The sequence below is a fragment of the Coturnix japonica genome, chromosome W (assembly GCF_054131305.1).
Source record: "Coturnix japonica strain WE chromosome W, WE-NBRP24, whole genome shotgun sequence".
Classification (NCBI taxonomy): Eukaryota; Metazoa; Chordata; class Aves; order Galliformes; family Phasianidae; genus Coturnix; species Coturnix japonica.
The window spans coordinates 3,370,087-3,392,266 of record NC_140701.1 but is presented as its reverse complement, the minus strand read 5'-3'; the positions used below and the strand labels follow the sequence as shown (position 1 = coordinate 3,392,266).

At 40.5% G+C, this 22,180-nt stretch overlaps 1 protein-coding gene across 1 annotated transcript; it reads left to right on the top strand.

Annotated features, from left to right (window-relative positions):
* Positions 1 to 258: 258 nt before the first annotated feature.
* LOC146754254 (kinesin-like protein KIF20B) lies at positions 259 to 17,250 on the top strand. Its single transcript, XM_085527593.1, has 10 exons — positions 259 to 410; positions 601 to 684; positions 2,269 to 2,355; positions 2,478 to 2,594; positions 2,787 to 2,925; positions 4,230 to 4,414; positions 13,862 to 13,973; positions 14,425 to 14,496; positions 14,959 to 15,105; positions 16,912 to 17,250. The coding sequence occupies exons 4-7, from the start codon at positions 2,544 to 2,546 to the stop codon at positions 13,952 to 13,954; spliced, it is 468 nt and encodes a 155-aa protein (XP_085383719.1). The 5' UTR covers positions 259 to 410; positions 601 to 684; positions 2,269 to 2,355; positions 2,478 to 2,543; the 3' UTR covers positions 13,955 to 13,973; positions 14,425 to 14,496; positions 14,959 to 15,105; positions 16,912 to 17,250.
* The last annotated feature ends 4,930 nt before the right edge of the window (positions 17,251 to 22,180 follow it).

The following is a 22,180-nucleotide window of genomic DNA, read 5'->3' as shown; positions in this document are numbered from 1 at the left end:
GTGTTCTCTTGCTGTTAGTTTACATCCTCCAAGCACTTCCAAAGGCACGCTGCTCTGTAGAAAAAGCTGAGCTGCCCAGAAAGTTTGTGCAGGAAGAAGGCAGCAGTGTCAGTGCACGTCATCCTGGGGGATCTGAATGCATTTGTGAAGAGAACAGGGAAAGAAGAGGGAAGAGAGCAAAACCAACAGGCACTAGCACTGCTGCCCACAGGGGGCGGGGCTTGAGGCAGGGCCTGTGCCAGAGGGGGGCCTGGCACAGTTAGGGCCAGCTCAGGGCCCAGAGCAGAGGGGGAGCAGGCAGAGGCAGGGCCTTGGGGCCCAGGATGGAGGAGGACCAGGCACAGCTGGGGCCAGCTCAGGGCCCAGAGCAGAGGGGGACCAGGCACAGCTGAGGCCACTGCAGGGCCCAGGTGAGAGGGGAACCCAGCACAGTCGGGGCTGCTTTGGGGCCCGGCACAGCCAGGGCCTATCCCCCTTTTTTGCACATATGAAATGCTCCCAGCTGTGCTGCACAGCAGAACATCTTTCAATGGAGATGAAAGCCTGTGAAATGAAAGAATCCTTTCTTATTTCTTTCACATTTGTGTTTGTTGACTGCAGTTCCAACCAGGTGGACTCACAGTGTCTTGCAAGTGACACCTGGAAGCAGGTACAGACTGGAGACCCAGCACCCTCAATGTCCAGGTGAGTAACAGCAGCCAAGGAGGCCTTTGGGCTCTGCAGGGTCCAAGTGTGGAGCATTACACACAGGAACAGCTGAGTATAAAGACAGTGGCAGAGCTGCAGAGCTTGCCATAGTAGAGAGCCACAGTGGCTCAGCTCATTTCCCACAGTAACACAGGAAATAAGAGCCATGAGGGAAATGCAGATGCCTTCTGCCCCCATCAGAGGGGAGGAATGAGCTGCACTTCCACAGAGACATTCCTCTCACAGCCACTCACAACTCAGGTGTGGAGGGACAAGCTGGGGCTGCTGGTGGCAGCTGTGGAACACTGCCATCTGTGGTGCTCCATCCTGCCCTGGAGGGGCATGTAGAGCTGAGGACCTTTGTCACTGCACAAATGACTGCAAGCAAGATGTAGCAGAGGGAACATAAAGCATTTAATAACTTATCATACAAAGCAATGAGTAATAGAAATGACAGTATTTCCAACCAAATATCCCCCATCCTAGCAGTCATATCTGATCTCTACAATCCCACCCAAACAATTTCCCAGCCCCCTCCAATTCATCCTCACTATCCCACCCCTGAATTTCCCTCCCCCAATTCCCACACAGTAATTGCCCACACTAATTACCAGCATGCAGGGCATGGGGAACACCTGTTCCTTGTGTGCAGGCACCTGGAAAAAAAAGAAGTGTCAGGGAACTGGGGGTCTGTAGCAGGTTGTGGAGGCTCTGCATAGAACATAACCCCAGACCACAACCCCATCAGCTGCTGGGGCAGCAGCATCCCTGTCATTGGGGGATGTTGCCAGTGGTGGATAGGGACACAGGGAGAAGCCACACCTTGGTGTAGCTCTGATCTGCTCATGTCCAGTCCAATCCTCTATAGCACTTTCCATCTTCTGTCCTTTGTTCTTAACCGTATCCTTCCTTCTCTTCTGCTCTTTTTCTTTCTTTTAGGTGTCTTACCTGTATCTGCTTTTCCCCTCTTCTGTTCTTTTACTGCTCTGGTCAGCATCCAGTGTCTGCACCACAACTCTAGGTTTTGGGATCGAGAAAGGTACACAGGGCATAGATTTGTACAAGAAAAGCTCTCTTGCTGTGCCCAACAGGTGACAAAAAGGGGCCCTCAGGACCACAAAGGCAGCTTGTTTCTCCAAAAAAAAATAAACTTAATTCTTTTCATTATAAGAAGCATTAGAATCTTACAGAGAAGATGAAAATCATCTTCACTATGCTTTTAGACTGCGCATAGACTAGACCAAGATGTGTGGTGTTGCTTTGATACCTTATGAGGAGCACCGGTATCAGTGGATGAAGCTAACATTGTCTCAGAAGCACAATAATGGAGTACTTTTGTTTATAGTTGGCCTGAATGCAGTACAGGAGTGTGTTGCAGTAGTACTTGTTCTGAAATTCTAGGCTCTGACTAAGAAGTTTAGCAGGGTCCAAAGCACTTGTGAAAACAGTAAAATATTATTACTTCCTGTGTTAACAAATGAGTCTGTTACAATAGGATGATGAAAATAATGCTGCTTTAATGTGCTAATCATCAAACAGAGGATCTAGTCAGATTTCTAACTTCCAGCTCTTTAATTTTAGAGGTCTAGTTTGGAGCCTAGGGGACACATACAAGTTTGCCTGCGTATTAAACCCTTTACGGCACGGGAGAGAGCAAATGGGTCACAGGTAAGGCATTTATTTAATCATAAACAAAAAAACAACCCTTAAAGTATATATGTTTTCTTTCCTGTAAGATGACCTTTTAAAACTTTTTTCATGCCTGCATTACTTGTGCTTCCTTGTAATAGGGATGTGTTTCACTTGAGGACTCAACAAGCATTATACTGAAGTCCCCTAAGAGCTCATTGGGAAGAATGAGCGATAAAACTTTAGGACAGGCAACACAGAAGTTCACCTTTTCACAGGTAAATTAATTGTCTTTAAATGATTTTAAGTTATTTATGGAAAAAGTTGCTTGTCTTCTGTTACTTCATATAAAGCAAACAAGTTTTTCTTAACTGTCTTTAGAATTATCAACGTGTATCTGACTCCTTACAAGTACCTAAATATTGCTTAAACAAAATAAAGAGATTAACCAGCTTCTTGGTAACATTCAGGTGTTTGGACCTGAAGCAACTCAAGAAGAATTCTTTGAAGGTACTGTGAAGCAACCAGTGAAAGAGTTCTTAGAAGGATGTAATCGCCTTGTTTTTACGTATGGCGTTACAAATGCTGGGAAAACTTACACATTCCAAGGTATGAGCAGAAATGCTTTTTCCTTGAATTAATTTCTTAAAGTGAGAACTACTTCTAGAAGAGAGAGATGTTATGACTTCTTACCTAGTTACTCAACAGGCCTTGTACGTTGCCTTCTTTTGAATACTAGTAGCCTTGAAAAGTCGTCTTCTTCCATAACAAATATTACTAAATTTACAAGTGTGTAAGACAGCATACACTACAATAACTTTGGTTTTTGTTCCTACTATAAATGCGTGCATCTTAAATGCTGTTCTTTATTTGAAGGCAAAGTATGTCTGAGTTTGTTTGATTTATTGTAGGCAGAAATTAAACATTCTGAAACATTTGATCAAGGTATTTCAATCTTTTTTCAAATTTCTGATTTTAGTAATAACAGCAGCATAGAAGATTGTGTTCCCTGAGCTTTAGTAGTACAGAAATAATACATAAATGTCCTTTCTGGCTGGGAGCAGTTGTTTTTTATGTTTAATATTGTCATAACAAATGAAACAATTGGGTTCACAGGAAACAAGTTCCCCTTATTTCTGTTATTTAGTGTTCTGTTACTATGTATTTCCAATAGTTTTATATGCGTGGAGCTGAAGACTTTCCCATAGTAATACCTTTTTAGGACTTAAATATTAAGAATCAACAGGGTAGTATGTTCAAAAATTATCTTTCTATGCACCTTCCATACAGCACTATAGAAATTCTTCTGCGTATTGTCCTCTCTTGTGTTCATGACTGACTTTAAAACACTGAAGCTTGCTTGGTATTTAGTGACAGTGGAAAAACTAAGGCGTGAAGTAGGCAAGATGTGGAGGTAGTTGTGTGCTCCAAGAAAAGGCAATGGGAAAGGAGCTGAGTTACTCTAACAGTTTTTATGAGACTTGTAGATATTTCTAAATAGGGTTTGTGGGACGAAGGGAATGTTGTAGCAGAGACATCACTCTGGTTGTTATTTCAGGGTTGTTTCAGAGCGGGAAGGGAGCCTGGTAAACAGTTGAAAATCTGCACGTCTGTTAAATGTGGGAGTTTGCTGTGGGTTATTTTTTCTTCTTAAGGCTAAGCTTATGCAGAATATTCTGGCTGTTTTAAAGTGATGCCCTGTAATGTCTAAGGAATGGGATGTGAGCTGTTGCGTAAAGCCAGTATTTTTCAGGGAACAGTCTAGTAACACTGCAAACATTGCTTCAGACTGTAACTGGCCTCTAAATTCTTTGTGTATACTTTGAGATTAGAATCAGTTATCTTTGTCTTCATTTATGTTTATATGTTGCTTACAATAGTAACCTGGCCCTTCTTTTGTGTATTGCTTACAGGGACAGAAGATGATGTTGGTATTTTGCCAAGGACGATGGATATGTTGTTTAAAACTGTTGGAGGAAGGCTATACACAAAAATGGATCTGAAACCTATTCGGTGGAGAGATTACGTAAAACTGACTAATGACAAAGTGAGAGAAGAAATTGCTCTTAAAAATTCGTTGCTTCGTCTGACAAAAGAGGTAGGAAACTACTTTATAAAGAAATGATGAGTACATGCATCTTGTGATAGTTCAGTGTTATCCTTTCCATTCTGTAATGAAAGAGGGTTCTGTATTTACACACAGTTTTCTATTTGTCTTTCTGTTCCTGCTGAAAAAGAATGAAGCATCTTATTAGTGGTGTGCTACACCACACTGGGGTATTTTAGTTGTGGAGTATGTTAACTTGATCTTACTGATGAGGTGGTTAAGTGTGGACTTCACAGTGTGAAAGGCAGGTGGCAGTAAAATTCCTTCTGAATTATTTCAAGAGCACAGCTGAGTATGAAGTCTGGCTCCAATGATATTTAAGTATTTCGGGGAAAAACAACACCTGTCTTCTACATGAACCAAAGATGTGTAAAACTGTTCTAGGTTTAGTGAGTATGTGGAAAGAAAATGCAGTGAACAGCTATATGCTGATCTCATCCTACTCCATTAGAGAGTTAAGATGTGATCGTGCGATATAGGTGCCTCCTCTAGTTTCAAGACCCGTGTTCCTAGGTAAAATACTTGACCTTATAAGCTAAGTAGGTACAAGCTTTGCTGACTATACAAAGCCAGATCTGGGTGAGTGTCATGTAGATGAAAACTTCTATGTTAAAAGTTTTACTTCTAAGCATACTGTATCTGGTAGGTGAGATTCCTCCTCTTCAGAAGATGAGAATTTCTTTCTACTTTTGTGCTCTATAAAAAAGCAACACAACCTGAAGCCTGGGAACTGAGTATACATCTATGAACATCATGAGATCTACATGTTGGGAGCTATTCTGTATTTTCTATGACCAAACTACTTAAAAATATTATATTTACAAAATTTAGTCATACCTTCATTTGTGTAACACTTTGATAGCCTGAGTTAAGAAATAATAAGCTGCTTATCTACATTAAGTGATCAAGTATTCTACCTTAACTTCCTTTTCTGAGAGTTGACCTAATAAGCCATAGGATATGGAAGTCCTGAATTAAGAAAATCCCAATAAGAAAAATATTTCAGGAGTCCAAGATTCATGAAGGGTAAAATGCAGATTATAAATGGGCTATTGAAAATCATCTTATTAAATAACTCCTTTTCCTGTTGGGGATTCTCTCCCTATTTGTTCTTTTTCTTTCTGAATCAGGAAGCTGAAATGCATCAGATCTTATAGTAAAGGAATTGTCAGAAATGAGTAGTAAGGTGAAACCAGTCAAAACGTGTAGCCAGGATTTTTGTGTTGGCACCTTGGAACTATACTGTATTGTTTTCTGGTAGAGCAATACAGCTGCTTTTAAAATAAATAAATAAATAAAAGCAACCAGTGGTGTATTGGTGCTGTACATCAATAATAAATCCTAAAGTCTCTGTTTTCTTTCGTAGGTAGACCATCACAACAGCACTAATGACAAATCCCCAGCTGATTCTAAGGGTATGTTTTATATTAAACAGTAGCAATTAGAAAAGCTTCTGTAAGGTCAACAACTGGCTTTTTTGGCTAATGCTGATAATAAAAGGATTATTTAGCTTTTATTTGTAACAGAACGGAATAATGGGCAGGACATCTGGGCAGAAAACAGAAGGAATAAAATGGCTAGGAGACTACTGGGACATCTATCATAACCTGGTTTTATGAGGTGAAAGTAAAACAAAGAAAAAGAGTATGATTTCTGATAAGATCCCTAGTGGTTTTCCGACAGGCCTTTAGGGCACTTAAGAACTCACTAAATACTTTTTTTTCCCTAAAAAGTCAGAACAAAGTGTCCTTACTAGTTCAGTTCTCTATATTGTAAAGACTGAAGAGTTCTGAATATTTCTAACCCAACTATAGATGTTAGATTGGGTTTTGGAAGTGAAAAAGCAAGCTTTATAGCAGGCGTGTCTTTGCAAATGTGTAGGGCAAGCGTCTTGACTTCCAGATACTTGGTGTTTGTATGAGAGGTGGGGATTCTCTGTGTTTATGTTCTGGGAAAAGTTTTAAGCTGTAAGCTTAACTATTACTTATTTTTAAATGCAGCTAGTTTTACTGTCTCTACATTGACTTGTAATATTTTCTACTTTGCAGGTGCAGAAAATCTCTCAGAAGGATCAGACCAACTTAGCAGATTATCTATAGATGATTTTGTGAAGTTCTCTGGGTTTCATTTTTTGAGATTTACAATGAATGTTTTTATGATTTACTGGCTCCTTTATCAAATGACAGAAAAAAAAGGACACTTTGCCTTGCTCAAGACATCAAGGGATATTCTTACGTAAAAGGTAACTAGAATACTTTGCAAACTGCCAAGCTTGTCATGGAATAGTGTAACATGTTTCTTCTGAGATAGAAAACTCTTAAATGTGTTCAGTGTAGCTCTAGAAGTGTCTGCTTGAATGTGAAGGCAACAAGCTACATGTACGTATCTGCATCTTCAACAGTATTCTCCTTATTCCTGTACTTTGCCCATAAAGCCTGTGTTAACTCCACTGCCTTCATCATCCTTGAAAATGAGAGCCATACAGTCGTTATAATGCAGACAAAATCCAGATAACCCATCCCCAATAAAAACTACAAGCTAAAACAAAAAACTTCTCAGATTGACTTCTGCACCAATGAATACAAACTTTCGGCTTTGTCACGGGTTAGTTAGATTTACCTATGCCCGTGACAGGGGAAGCCACCCCACGCCCCCCCCCGGGGCCCGGAAAGGAGGGGGAAAAGGGGAGTGGGATAAAACAGCGACAATCTAAGGAGGAAAAACTTATTTTACTAAATATGATATCGAAATACAAGATAACACAATATAATATAATTAAGGCTAACAAATCGAACGAAACAGAGAGAGAGAGTCTCCGAAAACCGGGAGGCCTACTGTGAACTCTAGGCGACACGGCTGGAACGCTTCCCACTCTCCGAGCAGTTCGAGAGAAGAAGGAGGGCACTCCAGCCTGGGAACGAGATTATATAGAGTCCTGGTCCCGTGACTTATTGTTACTCCTGTTGTTCTCTGGGATATGTAGTCTTCTTCTGTGGACTGCACATTCAACAGAAGTATCCATACTTGACATGATGTTATGATGTGGAATACTGATAGCAAAATTACAAAATTACAAAACCATGACATTCCACCCCTTATTCTACATTATTACATCATGGTTAATATATACATATAAATACATATATATACACGTATGTAAAATTGTGATAGCTAAATAGTAGAATTGCATGTAACATAACTAAATGTACAACTATAATAACTAAAATACACTACACATGCAAACATATATATATATATATAGATACATAAAATTATTGACTGCACTCCCCCAGCATCAAATTCCCTTGTGGCACACATTGAACATCCCCATCCTTCTGCATTACCCACCAAGTGCACCCAGGTCCCTGGGCGAAGACAGTTCCACGGATAGGTTTGCCCTTTCCAGAAGCTGGAAGGACCCAAACAGCTTTTCCCAACATGTTCTTTACATGTATAACAGGGACCTTATCTCCTTCTACAGTGTGTAGGGGGCTAGATTGACTAGGACCATCACGATTGACAGATCCTCTAGTATTGACCAACCAAGTGGCTTCTGCCAGATTCTTCTCCCAGTGCTTAAATGTTCCACCACCCATTGCTTTCAACATAGTTTTCAACAACCCATTATATCGTTCAATTTTACCAGAAGCTGGTGCATGGTAGGGAATATGATAAATCCACTCAATGCCATGATCTTTGGCCCAAGTATTTATAAGAGAATTTTTGAAATGTGTCCCATTATCAGATTCAATTCTTTCTGGGGTGCCATGTCGCCACAGGACTTGTTTCTCAAGACCTAATATGGTGTTTCGAGCAGTTGCATGGGGTACTGCGTATGTTTCAAGCCACCCAGTGGTTGCCTCTACCATAGTGAGTACATAACACTTACCACTGCGAGATCGTGGCAAGGTGATATAATCAACCTGCCACGCCTCCCCATATTTATACTTTTGCCATCGCCCTTCCTCCCAGAGAGGTTTCATCCTTCTGGCTTGTTTAATTATGGCACATGTTTCACAATCATGAATAATCTGCGCAATAGCGTCCATGGTTAAGTCCACCCCTCGGTCTCTGGCCCACTTGTATGTTGCGTCTCTTCCTTGATGGCCTGAGGTCTCATGAGCCCATCGAGCTAGAAATAATTCGCCCTTATTCTGCCAATCCAAGTCGATTTGAGCCACCTCAATTCTAGCAGCTTTATCTACCTGATGGTTGTTTTGTTGTTCTTCAGTAGCCCGACTTTTGGGCACATGTGCATCCACATGACGCACCTTTACAACCATATTCTTTGTTCGGGAAGCAATGTCCTTCCATAGTTCAGCGGCCCAAACAGATTTTCCCCTCCGTTGCCAGTTATTTTGTTCCCACCGCTGTAACCACCCCCATAAGGCATTTGCCACCATCCATGAGTCAGTATAAAGATACAGCATTGGCCACCTCTCCCGTTCAGCAACATCTAAGGCCAGCTGGACAGCTTTTACCTCTGCAAACTGACTTGATTCTCCCTTACCTTCAGTGGCCTCTGCAACCTGTCGTGTGGGGCTCCACACAGCAGCTTTCCATTTGCGATGCTTCCCTACAATGCGACATGATCCGTCAGTGAATAGGGCATATTTCTTTTCATTTTCTGGTAATTCGTTGTATGGTGGGGCCTCTTTAGCACGTGATACCTCTTCTGCTGGTGATGTTCCAAACCTTTTATCTTCAGGCCAGTCCATAATTACCTCTAGGATTCCTGGACGATTGAGGTTTCCCATTCGCGCTCGCTGTGTAATCAGCGTAATCCACTTGCTCCAGGTGACATCGGTAGCATGATGGGTGGAGGGAACCTGTCCTTTGAACATCCAGTTCAGCACTGGCAGTCGAGGTGCCAAAAGGAGCTGTGTTTCAGTCCCGACTACTTCGGAAGCAGCCCGAACCCCCTCATACGCGGCTAAGATCTCCTTCTCAGTTGGAGTGTAGCACTCTTCAGACCCCTTATATGATCGACTCCAGAATCCCAGGGGTCGGCCTCGGGTCTCTCCTGAGGCTCTTTGCCACAAACTCCAAGTGGGGCCTTTCTCTCCAGCAGCAGTATAGAGGATGTTCTTTACATCCTGTCCAGTCCGTACTGGCCCCAGGGCTACAGCACGGGCTATCTCTTGTTTAATCTGTTCAAAAGCCTGCTGCTGCTCAGGGCCCCATGCAAAATCATTCTTCTTCCGCGTTACCTGATAAAGGGGGCTTACAATGAGGCTGTAGTTTGGAATGTGCATCCTCCAAAAGCCCACTGCACCCAGGAAAGATTGTGTCTCTTTCTTGCTAGTTGGTGGAGACATGGCAGTGATTTTGTCGATCACATCTGCTGGGATGTGACGACGTCCATCCTGCCACTTTATACCTAAGAACTGAATTTCCTGGGCAGGTCCTTTTACTTTGCTTCTCTTAATAGCAAAGCCAGCTTGTAGAAGAATCCGGATTATCTGCTCTCCTTTTGTGAAAACTTCTTCTGCTGTATCGCCCCACACAACAATGTCATCAATGTACTGCAGGTGTTCAGGAGCACCACCCTGTTCCAGTACAGTTTGGACCAACCCATGGCAAATGGTTGGGCTGTGTTTCCACCCCTGGGGCAAACGGTTCCAAGTATACTGAATGCCCCTCCAGGTGAAGGCAAACTGTGGCTTGCATTCTGCGGCCAAAGGAATAGAAAAGAAGGCATTGGCAATATCAATGGTGGCATACCATTTGGCTGCTTTTGACTCCAGCTCGTACTGGAGTTCCAACATGTCCGGCACAGCAGCGCTCAATGGGGGTGTGACCTCATTCAGGCCACGGTAGTCTACTGTCAGCCTCCATTCTCCACTGGCTTTACGCACTGGCCATATGGGACTGTTAAAAGGTGAGTGAGTTTTACTGATCACTCCCTGATTCTCCAACTGGCGAATCAAATCATGAATGGGGAGCAAGGAATCCCTGTTGGTGCGATACTGCCGTCTGTGCACTGTCTTTGTAGCAATCGGCACCTGCTGCTCTTTTACTCGTAGCAGCCCCACAACAGACGGGTCCTCTGACAGGCCAGGCAAAACAGACAGCTGCTTAATGTTGTCCATGTCTACAGCAGCTATTCCAAAGGCCCATCGATACCCCTTAGGATCCTTGAAATGCCCCCTTCTGAGGTAATCAATACCCAGTATACATGGAGCCCCTGGGCCAGTCACAATAGGATGTTTTTGCCAGTCTTTGCCAGTGAGGCTTATTTCAGCCTCCAGCACAGTCAATTCTTGAGAGCCCCCAGTCACTCCAGAAATATGGATTGATTCTGTCCCTTCATGACTGGAGGGCATTAGGGTACACTGTGCACCGGTATCCACCAGCGCCTTATATTCCTGTGGTTCTGATGTGCCAGGCCATCGAATCCACACAGTCCAATAAACTCTATTATCCCTTTCCCTCCCCTGACTGAGGGCAGGGCCCCTCTATTGGTTACCTGTGATGACTGGAGCAACTCCACTGGTGGTTGGTATGTCTAGTAGTTCTTTCACCCGTGCTCGTAGTGCAGAAGTGGGCTGATCATGCCACTTCCTCATGTCTTCTCCACGGTCACGTAGGTAGCGCCACATGGAAACACGCGGTGCAATCGTACTGTTGTTCTTTGCTCGAGCTGGGAAGCGTGTGCGTTTAACAGCTGAGACTTTTGATGATGCAGGTGGGGAGTAGGACTGGACTAGTTTGATCAGATCCTTCATTAGACCTGGAGGCCCGTACGAGGATTGACCTTCATCAGTTGTTTCTGATACTATTACGGGATCATTACAATTAGTTGATGGAAACAATTTCTTGCACATTTCATCTACTCGGTTTTCTAGCCGTGAGATGGCAGAAACTGCGGCATGCAGTTGGGGGAGCTGCTGATCGGTGGTTTGAAGCATTATAATCAGCTCAACAACTCGGGGCCATCTGTCCACGAATCCTTTAGATCCTGATACCAATGACTGTGCAATTCTCTCTGGTGCTGTACTTGTGATTTTCTGCCACATGTCAGGATCGGCCCTCACTCTCTCAGGGTCAAGTTCGCTTGGATCAGGGCTGTACAACATTTTCGCCATGGCCAATTCCCTCAGGCGCTGAATGCCTTTTTGGACGGTATTCCAACTATCAAATTTAGGCTTCAAAGCATCCTTATAGGGGTACCTTTCTCTCACGGCTTCTAACAGCCGCAACCAGAGAGTGGCAGCTCCATCCGAACATCTGCTAATCCCTCTGTCGATACCTGCATCTTGGGCAATGCTTCCTAGTTGGCGAGCTTCATTACCATCTAGAGACAAGCTGTTGGCCCCGTTGTCCCAGCAGCGAAGCAACCAAGCAAGGATACCTTCATCTTGACGCCGTGTGAACTCCTTTCTTGAGCCTTGGATTTCAGTCAGCTTCAGAGGTCGACAGTAGGTGATTTCCTCCTCATCATCAGTCTCTTCTTCATGCCTCTTGGTTTTTGCCTTTGCTTTTTTTGGTACTGCTCCATGCCCGGCACCTGGGTCTTCTGCTGGCCCCCCCTGTGCTTCTCCTTCTTTTCGTTCTAGACGCATGGACACCCGTTTCCATTTCTTGCCTTCCACAGGGGCAACTGATATTGCTACTGATGCCTCCTGTGACTGATCAGAATTAACTTGGGCTTGAATCTCAGATCGGAAACTCTCTCTCTCCAGAATAGTATGATACAAAGCACGGTATGCATAAGCCAAACCCCACATAAGGTTTACCTCCTTAGATCTCTGACCCAAATACTCACTTAATTTCTTAGGGTCCCTTAGGTGTTCAAGAGTGAAATCCCATGACACTGCGGGTCCCCATGCTTCTAAGACTTTTCCTAAACCTTTCCATATTCCCTGCCAGTCATCATTCTCTGGTTCTGGAGGAGACTTCCGCATAGAACGAATGCATAGGAACATATATGCATGCATTGATAGTGATAACATGAATGCGAGTATGAACCCTATCTCAGTTATTGAAAAGCGTGTGGAAATCTGAGAGTACAACCTAAATAAAAAGGGTTTATTTAGCCTGTACAATGAATTAAACGTGGTGGTGTTTGTAAAATTGCCTGTTCCATCTGGGATGCAAGTATTTGTAAAATTGCCTGTTTCATCTGGGATGCAAGTGTTTGTAAGATTCACAATTCCATCTGGGGTGTAGATGCCAAAATTCTGACCATACCACATCTCGTAAAAGTACCAGGCAGGTGTCTCCATCAGTATCCACCTTACTAGGCTATATATCTGCACAATTCCACAACACCAAATTATGGTGTTAATAGTTGACCAATACTTTAAGAAGATCATAATTGCTTTCAATCCCTTAAACAGAGCAACTGGGATGAAGAGTGGATTCATAGCTGGCAGGCTCTGTAAAAGTCAGAACTAGCTAGCTTTGCTCTAAGGGAGAAAGAAATCCCTTTGTTTTCTACACAAAAGTTAGATAGCAGTGCTGAGAATGTACAGCAGCCCTTAATGTTGACAATTTGTCTGGTATTTCAAGGTCACGTTCTCCGTGAGCAGCTACGGAAAGATAACACTCCCAACACTCCCGTAACGAAGCTCTTTAAGAGCAAAGAGAGAGTTGTTCTAAAAGCTAAAAAGCTCGTTGCCCGCATTCTCCACCAAAAAATCTGTCACGGGTTAGTTAGATTTACCTATGCCCGTGACAGGGGAAGCCACCCCACGCCCCCCCCCGGGGCCCGGAAAGGAGGGGGAAAAGGGGAGTGGGATAAAACAGCGACAATCTAAGGAGGAAAAACTTATTTTACTAAATATGATATCGAAATACAAGATAACACAATATAATATAATTAAGGCTAACAAATCGAACGAAACAGAGAGAGAGAGTCTCCGAAAACCGAGAGGCCTACTGTGAACTCTAGGCGACACGGCTGGAACGCTTCCCACTCTCCGAGCAGTTCGAGAGAAGAAGGAGGGCACTCCAGCCTGGGAACGAGATTATATAGAGTCCTGGTCCCGTGACTTATTGTTACTCCTGTTGTTCTCTGGGATATGTAGTCTTCTTCTGTGGACTGCACATTCAACAGAAGTATCCATACTTGACATGATGTTATGATGTGGAATACTGATAGCAAAATTACAAAATTACAAAACCATGACAGGCTTCTGTAGTTTAAGAACTTAGCTTTTGTACTTTCAGTACTAAGGCTGATTGCTTAATTTGGATGGAACATACTTTAGTATACTGGTAGGATAAACTGTTGTGCTATACTATACCTTGCCCTTTTCTGTGGGAGGAAGAATCTTAGTCTTATCTGCCATCAGCTTGTTGTATGTTTGAGGCAGAGTTAATGAAGTATTTTATTGTCTTAACTAAATGTTCTTAGTTTGTATACCTTATTTCTTGTTCACTTTCTCTTTTGCTAGCGAAGCTTGCAAAAATCACTTTTCCTTCTTTTGAAAGGTTTGCAGTGGGTTCAGATTTCTGATTCTAAAGAAGCTTTCAGACTTTTTAAACTGGGACAGAAACACCGGAGTTTTGCAAGCACAAAGCTAAATACTTGCTCCAGCTGAAGGTGGGAACTTTCACTAACATTGGGTGTAACATAGTGTGGGGAAGAGGGATGAATGAAAATATTGTTTATGGCTTTTTTTCGGGGAAGAGGCTTTAAAAAGGCTTGATATCTAGTGTTCCATGTGATATTTTGTGACAGTTTGTGATTCTAGTGCTTTGAACTAGAAGGATTAGTCCTTCAAGCAGATAAGTGCATACAAAAGCTAAGTGTTTTATCAAAAACTCTCAACAAAATAACTAAGCCTTCTTCCATGTAAGTAATGGTGGTTCATGAGGGGGAAGAAAAGCAAAATAAACCAAGACGGAATGTCTCTTTAAAAGGTTTAATGCATCTAGTAGAATTATTGTTAATTGAATCTGGAATAAATCCAGCAGTGTTTTGAACAGATGTTACAGATTTTAGAAAATGTGTGTATTTCTGGCTATTGACCTTGCTTCATTTCTCCTTTTAGCCACAGTATATTTACAATTAAGGTACTAAGAATTGAAGACCTTGAAATGCCACGAGTGACACGAGTCAATGAGTAAGTTCAGAGCAGAGTTCCCTTCTTCTTTTAGGATGAAATTGTCAGTTACTTTCAGTATTGATGTATTGATATTGGGCTACGGACACTAGGTTCCCTGATACAGCCTCCTGTATGAGTGGTGGTTCCCCATTTCCTGTCATTATGCAGTACTAAACCATCAAGTTGTAATGCTGTTCTATATCTTGTGCCCACTGTTCCACACAGTGTTCCTTTATCCTTCTCACTCAACTTCTGAACTAATGTAAATCCTCAGAAGGAAGAATATGGCAGAAAAATGGAAGCTGTGTTGGAAAAGAGTTTGGCAGGAAGTAGTGTGCAACTTCACTAGGAAAGCAACATTAAAAAGCATGAAAGGGTTCAAGAAATTGTTCCTCTAGGAGGAGTGGTTGTGTTGGAAATGATAAATAATCAATGTACATTCAAAGGCAAGAAAACTTAATTTTCCTTATCTGCCTTCAGATTATCACTGTGTGATCTTGCTGGTTCAGAAAGGAATACCAAGACGTGCAATGAAGGTGACAGACTGAAAGAGAGTGGAAATATCAATGCATCTCTCCTAACTCTAAGCAAGTGTATTAGTGCACTCAAGATCAGTCAGCAGTCAAAGTAAGTCCTTGTACAAACTGTAAACTAGTTGTAGATTTCAGATATCATGTACAATGTTTAAACTATTGTTTAAAATGCAGAGTACGAAACTATGTTATGAGTGAAAACTATCTGTAGGCTTCTGCAGATGTGTGAAGACTTAATGATCTAAGAAAGTGATCTATAAACTTGCCTTCTTTTTGTTGTTGTTTTTTGTTTGTTTGTTTGTTTTTTCAAATAAAACCATTCCAGTTCTAAATTTCTGAATGTGTTATCATAGACTTAAGCAAATTAGCGTTGTGGTTTTTTTGTTTTTTTTTTTCTGGCCTTGCCTTCTCAAACAAGTCCTGGGGCAGATTATAAAATTTGTTTTCACTATTTTCACTTTAAATGTGTGAAATGTTAGACCTTTTCCTCCTTTGTTAGTTAGTTGCATTTATCATTTAGTTCTGCTGTAACAGTTTTCCTCAGGGATATTGCTGTGCTTTGTCCTAGCCAAGAGACATGGTCAGAATATATATATTATATATATATAATTTGGAAAAGAAAAATTATATATAGATATATATAATTACATATATACATATAGATATATATAATTACATATATACATATATATATATTTTTTTCCAAACCTTGATGCAACTTCATCATTCTTTCTGATCTAGCTAACCAAATTCAGAGAGAAGAAAGCCTGCTTGCTACTTCTGTCTGAGGTTGTGCTCTAAATGAGTGCAGACAGAGCTTTCTGTATTTTAAACAATGTAGTATTTATTTACAGTCACAGCTGGATATAATTGCAGAATTCTCTGCTGATTCTCATTTGAAGGTGTCTTTCTGTCCCAAAGATTAGGTGAGCTCTGTGTTCATGAAATGCCACACTGTGCCTGGTAGCCTATTCAAATTCTGTTATGCTTAAAAGTAGATGAAAATAGGCCTTGCTACTGGATTAGTCTCTTATCTGTCTGTCCTTTCTAGGGAAGAAGGATTCCTTAAAATTAGCTGCTGCTTAAAGTGCTTTGATTTATTCAGAACTGTTTTATTTGTTGGTCCTGATCACTTGAAATTTTAACAATATGGGGGAAATGTAGTGATGACTTTGATAGTAATTTTCTTTAAAATAAGAACTCATTTACCACTCCTGCACTAAAGCTACTTATGGGTCACGTGTGTTGTGACAGGAGCGTAGCTATGTGAAGCTTTTAGCTCTGTTGGCAGAATTCAGTAGCTGTAAAGAGTCCAGCAGGTAACCTCACTAGAGAACAGTGTGTTTAGTCACGCTTTAGGAGTTCTCTCCTAATTTTCTGTACATCACCAGCTGTTTGATTCAGTGACTTAACCTTGGTTTAGGAAACACCAGAGATGTTGTGATAAGTATATGCTTCTTTATTTCCAAAGTATTTACTATTGTCCTTTCCTAGAGACAATATACTGAGAGAGTGGTTATCTCTGATTTTGTTGGGTACTGTTTTCTTAGAAGTAGATAGGTCAGTTTGCCAGATGTGGTAAGGGAAAGAGAAAGGTGAGAGAGAATTTAAGCTAACGTGAGGCTGTATGACCTATCTTAGGCTGGATGTTGAATGTACTTTTTGTTTTAAATGTTCTCGTGGGTTGTCTAAGAAGATAATGGCTGCATAGTAGCTGGAACAATCATACAACCTGTCTGCAAACTAGCAAAAAGATTAAATTCAAAACAACCCACAACTCAAAATGATTTAAAGACTAGTGCAGTTATTAATGTGTTGTCTTCCACTTGGATAGCTCTCACATTGAAATGAAGCTGTTAACTTCTGCTAATGGGATTTGTTGTGGTTTTTCTCTTCAAAGGGTGCAGCAGCACATACCGTTTCGTGAAAGTAAGTTAACACACTTTCTTCAGGGATTCTTCAGTGGAAAAGGGAAGATACACATGTTAGCAAACATCAGCCAGTGTGCTTCAACCTATGAAGAAACACTCAATGTGCTAAGATTCTCAGCTATTGCACAAAAAGTGAGTATGTTGTAGTCTATTTTGTTGATCAGTACTTATGATTTGCATTTAAAGAAAAAATTCTGTTCTTCTAAGAATATGAATCTATTTGTGTAGTATCTGTAGTGAATCTGGGTGTTTGTCTCCATACAGCAGTCAGGATTTTTAATTTAGTGTTTTAGTTGAGCTTAATTTTCCTACAGAGTTTTCTAAAAATCTCTACTGGGGTTTTTGTGTTTCTTTGGGGTGTGAGGGCAGAAGCATCTTCTGAGAATCTCATTCCTAAAAAGTATTCAACCTAACAAGAAGCAACTTGTTACATCTGGAGGAGATTTTATGCTATTTACTTAATTTTTCTCTCTTCTCAAAATATGATCCCATGTAGGAAAGCAAATCCAGCTACCCTATATCTTGCTGCTGTTGTAATTTTGAATATTGTCCAGTTCAAGTGTTGACAAAAGAAGTGGAGCAGTAAAGAGTTTGAAAAGCTGTGTTATGGCCATCAGATGCTTCAGTGGGAAAGTGGGGGTTAAGCGGAATGGGTAGGAGTGAGTGCTATGATATAACACTGAAGAAGTTAAGCTGTCAGATCAGTGCTACAGTCTTGATGGAAAACTTTGAAGTGCTGAGAGTTTGTGTTTGAAGCACAATTGATGGATGTGTGCCCTTGGATTGTGGCCTTATCTGAAAGAGGTTAAGTGTGAAAGTAGAGGGAGCAGCCTATGAGGGTGATGTGGCGCTGCAAGACAAAGAACTGAAAAGATGATGATCAGTTGCATTGAATGCAACTGGAAACTCAAAACATAAAAAAAAGCAGAAATCTATGGCTGCATGAAGTGGCAGTTCTTGTACATTGTTGGCCTAGTGAAACTCTTGAGGTTAAAAGCAGGATTGGAGTCTGCAATAACTCTGTTGTAATTTCTTGAAAACTGGTTTAAGTAGTGACCAAACATCAAATACTATAAAATATATTAGCTGTTACTAGAATGCCACTTATCTTCCCCCCATATGAATCACTGTCATGTTGTATGTGAATTTGTGAGGTGGGTTTTGAAGCTGAAATTAAAAACTTCTTGTATGGCTGTGTTCATAGTGGCTATCCAGACTATCTGTAGAAATAACAGTTATTATGTAGTCAGCTATTCACCAGTTTTAACTGATTATAAATTACGTTTCAGGGTGGAGAACATAGCATAGTGCCTGACACCTGTGTTGATCCTGAGGGCATTCTTGATTCTGTGCATTATGATGTCATGGATATTAAAAAGCAAGCTGAGGCAGCACATAGTTCCATTGTATCCCTGGAGGACCCGAAGGAAGATATTGGCTGGTTTGAAAAGCAGCTGGAGAAAACTAACTTTGAACTGATGGAGACCAAAGAAGAGCTAACAGAGAAAAACAGCAAACTACTTAAAACTGAAGAAGAGCTGATGCAGAAGAACAAAGGTGAGTTATGCAATGTGAAAGGTAGAAGACAGAAATAGTTCATTAATCTAAAATAGAAATAACCAGTTTGAGTAGGAATTAGAGGAGATGTTCTACCTTTGGAACCATAGCCTGTAGATAAATGATAGTTTGTTCCTTGTGTATATTCAGGTTCAGCAATTCCACGGTTTTTGGTTATTTCTTTTTTTTTTTTTTTTTTTCCCCTCTCCTTTAAACTGCAACTAGCAGCTTTACGCTTTCGTAAGTATGGGGTTAAATGTCTATATATATATATCTATCTATATATATATAGATATATATATACTTTTATATTGTAATCTCTACTCTTCTTTATGTCTTGTTGATGCAATGTTTTCATTCCAAGAAATATAGAAAACTTTTGAATCACTCCCAATAAGTGAAGACCACATGCAAATTAATTAATCTGTTCAAAAGCTACCTAAACATTAGAATATCTGGAAAAATTGATTACTTAATAAACTATCTATTGGCTACTTATGTAATACAACCTTTTCTGTGTGTTACAGACTTTGAAATGCAGATGATTAAATTGGATGAGTCTGTTGAGCAACTTAAAGAAGCAACTGAGGTAACTTTATCAAGATGTTGTGTAAAATTGTTTTAATTAATTAATTAATTAATACCAACTTGTGGTAGCTTAAAATGCTATTCCAGTAGGCTCAATTAATAGATTTCTTACCGAGCTTAGCTTAACTGAATTTGCCTTTAATGCATTGTGTAATTCAGCTACTTAACACTACATTAGAAACTGATGACTGAATTTTTTTTATTTTTTATTTCCAATCTCAATCAAGGTGCAGAAAGATGACATTATTACAGAGCTACAAGACTTAAAATCTCATTTAGAAGAAAAAGTAAAAGATTATGTGAGTTTTACACATCTCCGTATCCTTATACAAAAAAAGAAAAACACTAATTCTATGCTTGTAATCAACACATTTTTGGAAAACTGATTTTCTGTATGTAGCTGGTACTCGCTTGAAATTGTAAACAATTCAAATTTATCTGAAGGTAGTTGTTGTTAACACAAACAACAAAAATATCAGCGTGTTCCACTAACTCCTGCCTCACACTCCTACATCAGAGGAAGAGCAACAGTAAAAGTATGTTGAGTAGAGTTGGAAGTACGAGTATGAATGGTCAGGATATCTCCACGTTCTATGCAGTCCATAAAACTTTATCCTGACTAATGTACTGCGAGCTACTGAATATGTGAAGACTAGCTTGATTAAGTATGTGTGCATACCACTTCTGGTGGTTTTTGTTCATTTTTTGATGTTTGGTAGCCTGAAGTAGCTCTGAAAACATTTATAGTTAATTCTGTCACTCAGATCTCTAACCTTGTAAGCTTAGCAACTTGACCCTTCTTAGTCTTTGACTGTCTGCATCACTGCAACTTAGTATTTCCATGGTGTTAAAGCTGACTGTGATGAGTAGTCATGTCCTCACCTATTACTTCTTCCAAGAACAAGGCTCCAACTCTATCTGTGAGATTGTGTGGCCTGAACACTTCTGAGGCTTTTCTTTTCATAAGCTACTAAAGATGAATAATCAGTCCTTGGCAGTGCCAGCATGGCTTAACAATCGTCATCTTGTAAGTAAGGAAGCTTCACTTGTGGTCAAGGACACAATCTAAAATATGCGTGACAGAGCTGACTAAGCTTTAAAGTTGGATTATATCTGTCACGATGAAAGTGATTTTAGCAGCTTAGCAGAAGTGTGATGTGATGAACTTGTATGAGAGCTGACCATTTGCTCTTTGACCATGTTTGTAATTTTGTTGACTTCTTGGAAACAGGAAATTCTTTGATAAACTGGTAAACTCTTGATTGTGTGCAAGTCTTTTACTTTGTAACCTGCTAGGCTCTTGCTTTCCCTTGTATACTCTACCGAGTATTGCACTTGTCATTATCTGAAGGTGTACTTGGTCTGATTTTTGTATTATCTCTATTGATATCTCAATATCTCTATTGAGATTTGTAACTGATGTCTATAGAGTCACTGGGTAAATATTTTAGCTGTATGGTTTTGTGTAAATATTTGCCTACAGAAGATTACTGAGACTTAAGTGCTCCTTTTGTTAAGCTTCAATGTAACTGATCTTATATCAATACAGGAAAAGACTACCTACCATTTAACTACCATTAAAGCAGAACCGGCAGAAGAGAACACTAATAAAGGAACTGAAAGCAGCCAATTTTCAGTGCTTTCAGTTAAAGCACTGAAACAAGAGAAAACTGAGTTGGAAGTGGGAAGAAAGCGCAGTAGTGATGAAGATAAGCCTACTGTGGAAGAGCCACCTTCAAAGAAAGGTACAGTTTCTTCCATCGTTGAACAGGGTGTCTTCCAAAACAATAAATTGCTTCCTATTTCGGATAGGAAGCAAAAGGCTGTGAAGCACGTACCTTATGGTATAAGGAGAAAAGACACTGTGTTAAACTGTAAATAGAAGTAACTGTTATGTAAATATCCCTTTTTCAGAAGGTCCTATGCTGTTCATTTTTGAATGCTTAATAATAAAATTTTTTTTGCACTATTTTTTTCCTTTTTGCTGCTTTTTCCTCATCTGTTGATGCACTTGCAGATTTGGTAATACTTTTAAAGCGGTTTCTTTAGGATTGTTTCAACTGCTGTTGCTGATCTTCTGAGTAGCATCAGCTGTTCAAGTGCTTTTATTTGTTTGTTTGTTTTGTTTTTCCTGAAGCAACTATCAAAATTATTGACGACCTGCTAATTGCTCGCTCATGGGCAATATTTGAGCAAAATGGTTTGGATAAGCTCTGATGCATTTAACTTCACTTCTGGGCACAGCTGAGCATCAGTGTTCCTAGAATTACGGAAGGCATATACAATGTAGAAGGGAAAATCTAAAACTTAGCTGTAGTCCCTTCCTTTCTTGTATTCCTCTTGCAAAATATGTGCAAGGGAGAAAGTCAAGGCCTTCTTTGGATGAGATGCTGTTCTTGTTTGATTTGTCCCTGCTGCCTTTATTTGGCATAAATATTGAATCCTAATGTGACCACTGAATGGCATCACATATAAGCATCTTACCAGAGACTGAGGGAGGGATGTGGACTCCTCCATACTCCAAATAGTAGTGGTTTTGTTATAATCATATGACCAAAGCTCTCATTTAAAAATTGCAGACAAAAAGGTTGAAGAGTTAAGTAGCAAAGAACCAAATCTGATTCAAGAAGTTATGCAGCTGAAAAACAGCTTGGAGCAGATGAAACATTCTCTTCGGGAAAAGGAAAAGAGTGAAATGGAGAAAGTGCAACGTATAGAATCGTAAGTAACCACTGAGTTAACTTAGAGCCCCTGAGAATGAACTAGAGTTAAAAATAGTTAATGGGAACATCCCTTCGACTTAATGCATTTGCATGCTTATCAATGGCCAAACTACTACTTTAGGATGCTTTGGTATGCTACTTGAGTTCCAAGGGAAAACAGGAGTGTGCAAGGAAATAAAGAATAATATGGGGATTGCTGGTGGTTTTGTTGTACATCCCTCAGAATAGCATCTGAATAATTTATTGCTTCAGCATCTGATTGATTATGAGAAGCAAGCTGAAATTCAAAAGTAATTGTTTAAATCTTGTCACTGGTCTAGATAGATTTAAGAGTCTATTTACAAATAGAAACCAACAGGCAGGGCATGGA

What these genes read in the sequence shown, in the direction of transcription:
- LOC146754254 (XM_085527593.1), top strand. Translation starts at nt 2,544, where the DNA reads ATGAGCGATAAAACTTTAGGACAGGCAACACAGAAGTTCACCTTTTCA. An exon ending in AGAAGTTCACCTTTTCACAG is followed by an intron (nt 2,595 to 2,786) that starts GTAAATTAATTG and finishes GGTAACATTCAG; the next exon opens with GTGTTTGGACCTGAAGCAAC. An exon ending in TGCTTCGTCTGACAAAAGAG is followed by an intron (nt 4,415 to 13,861) that starts GTAGGAAACTAC and finishes TTCTTTTGAAAG; the next exon opens with GTTTGCAGTGGGTTCAGATT.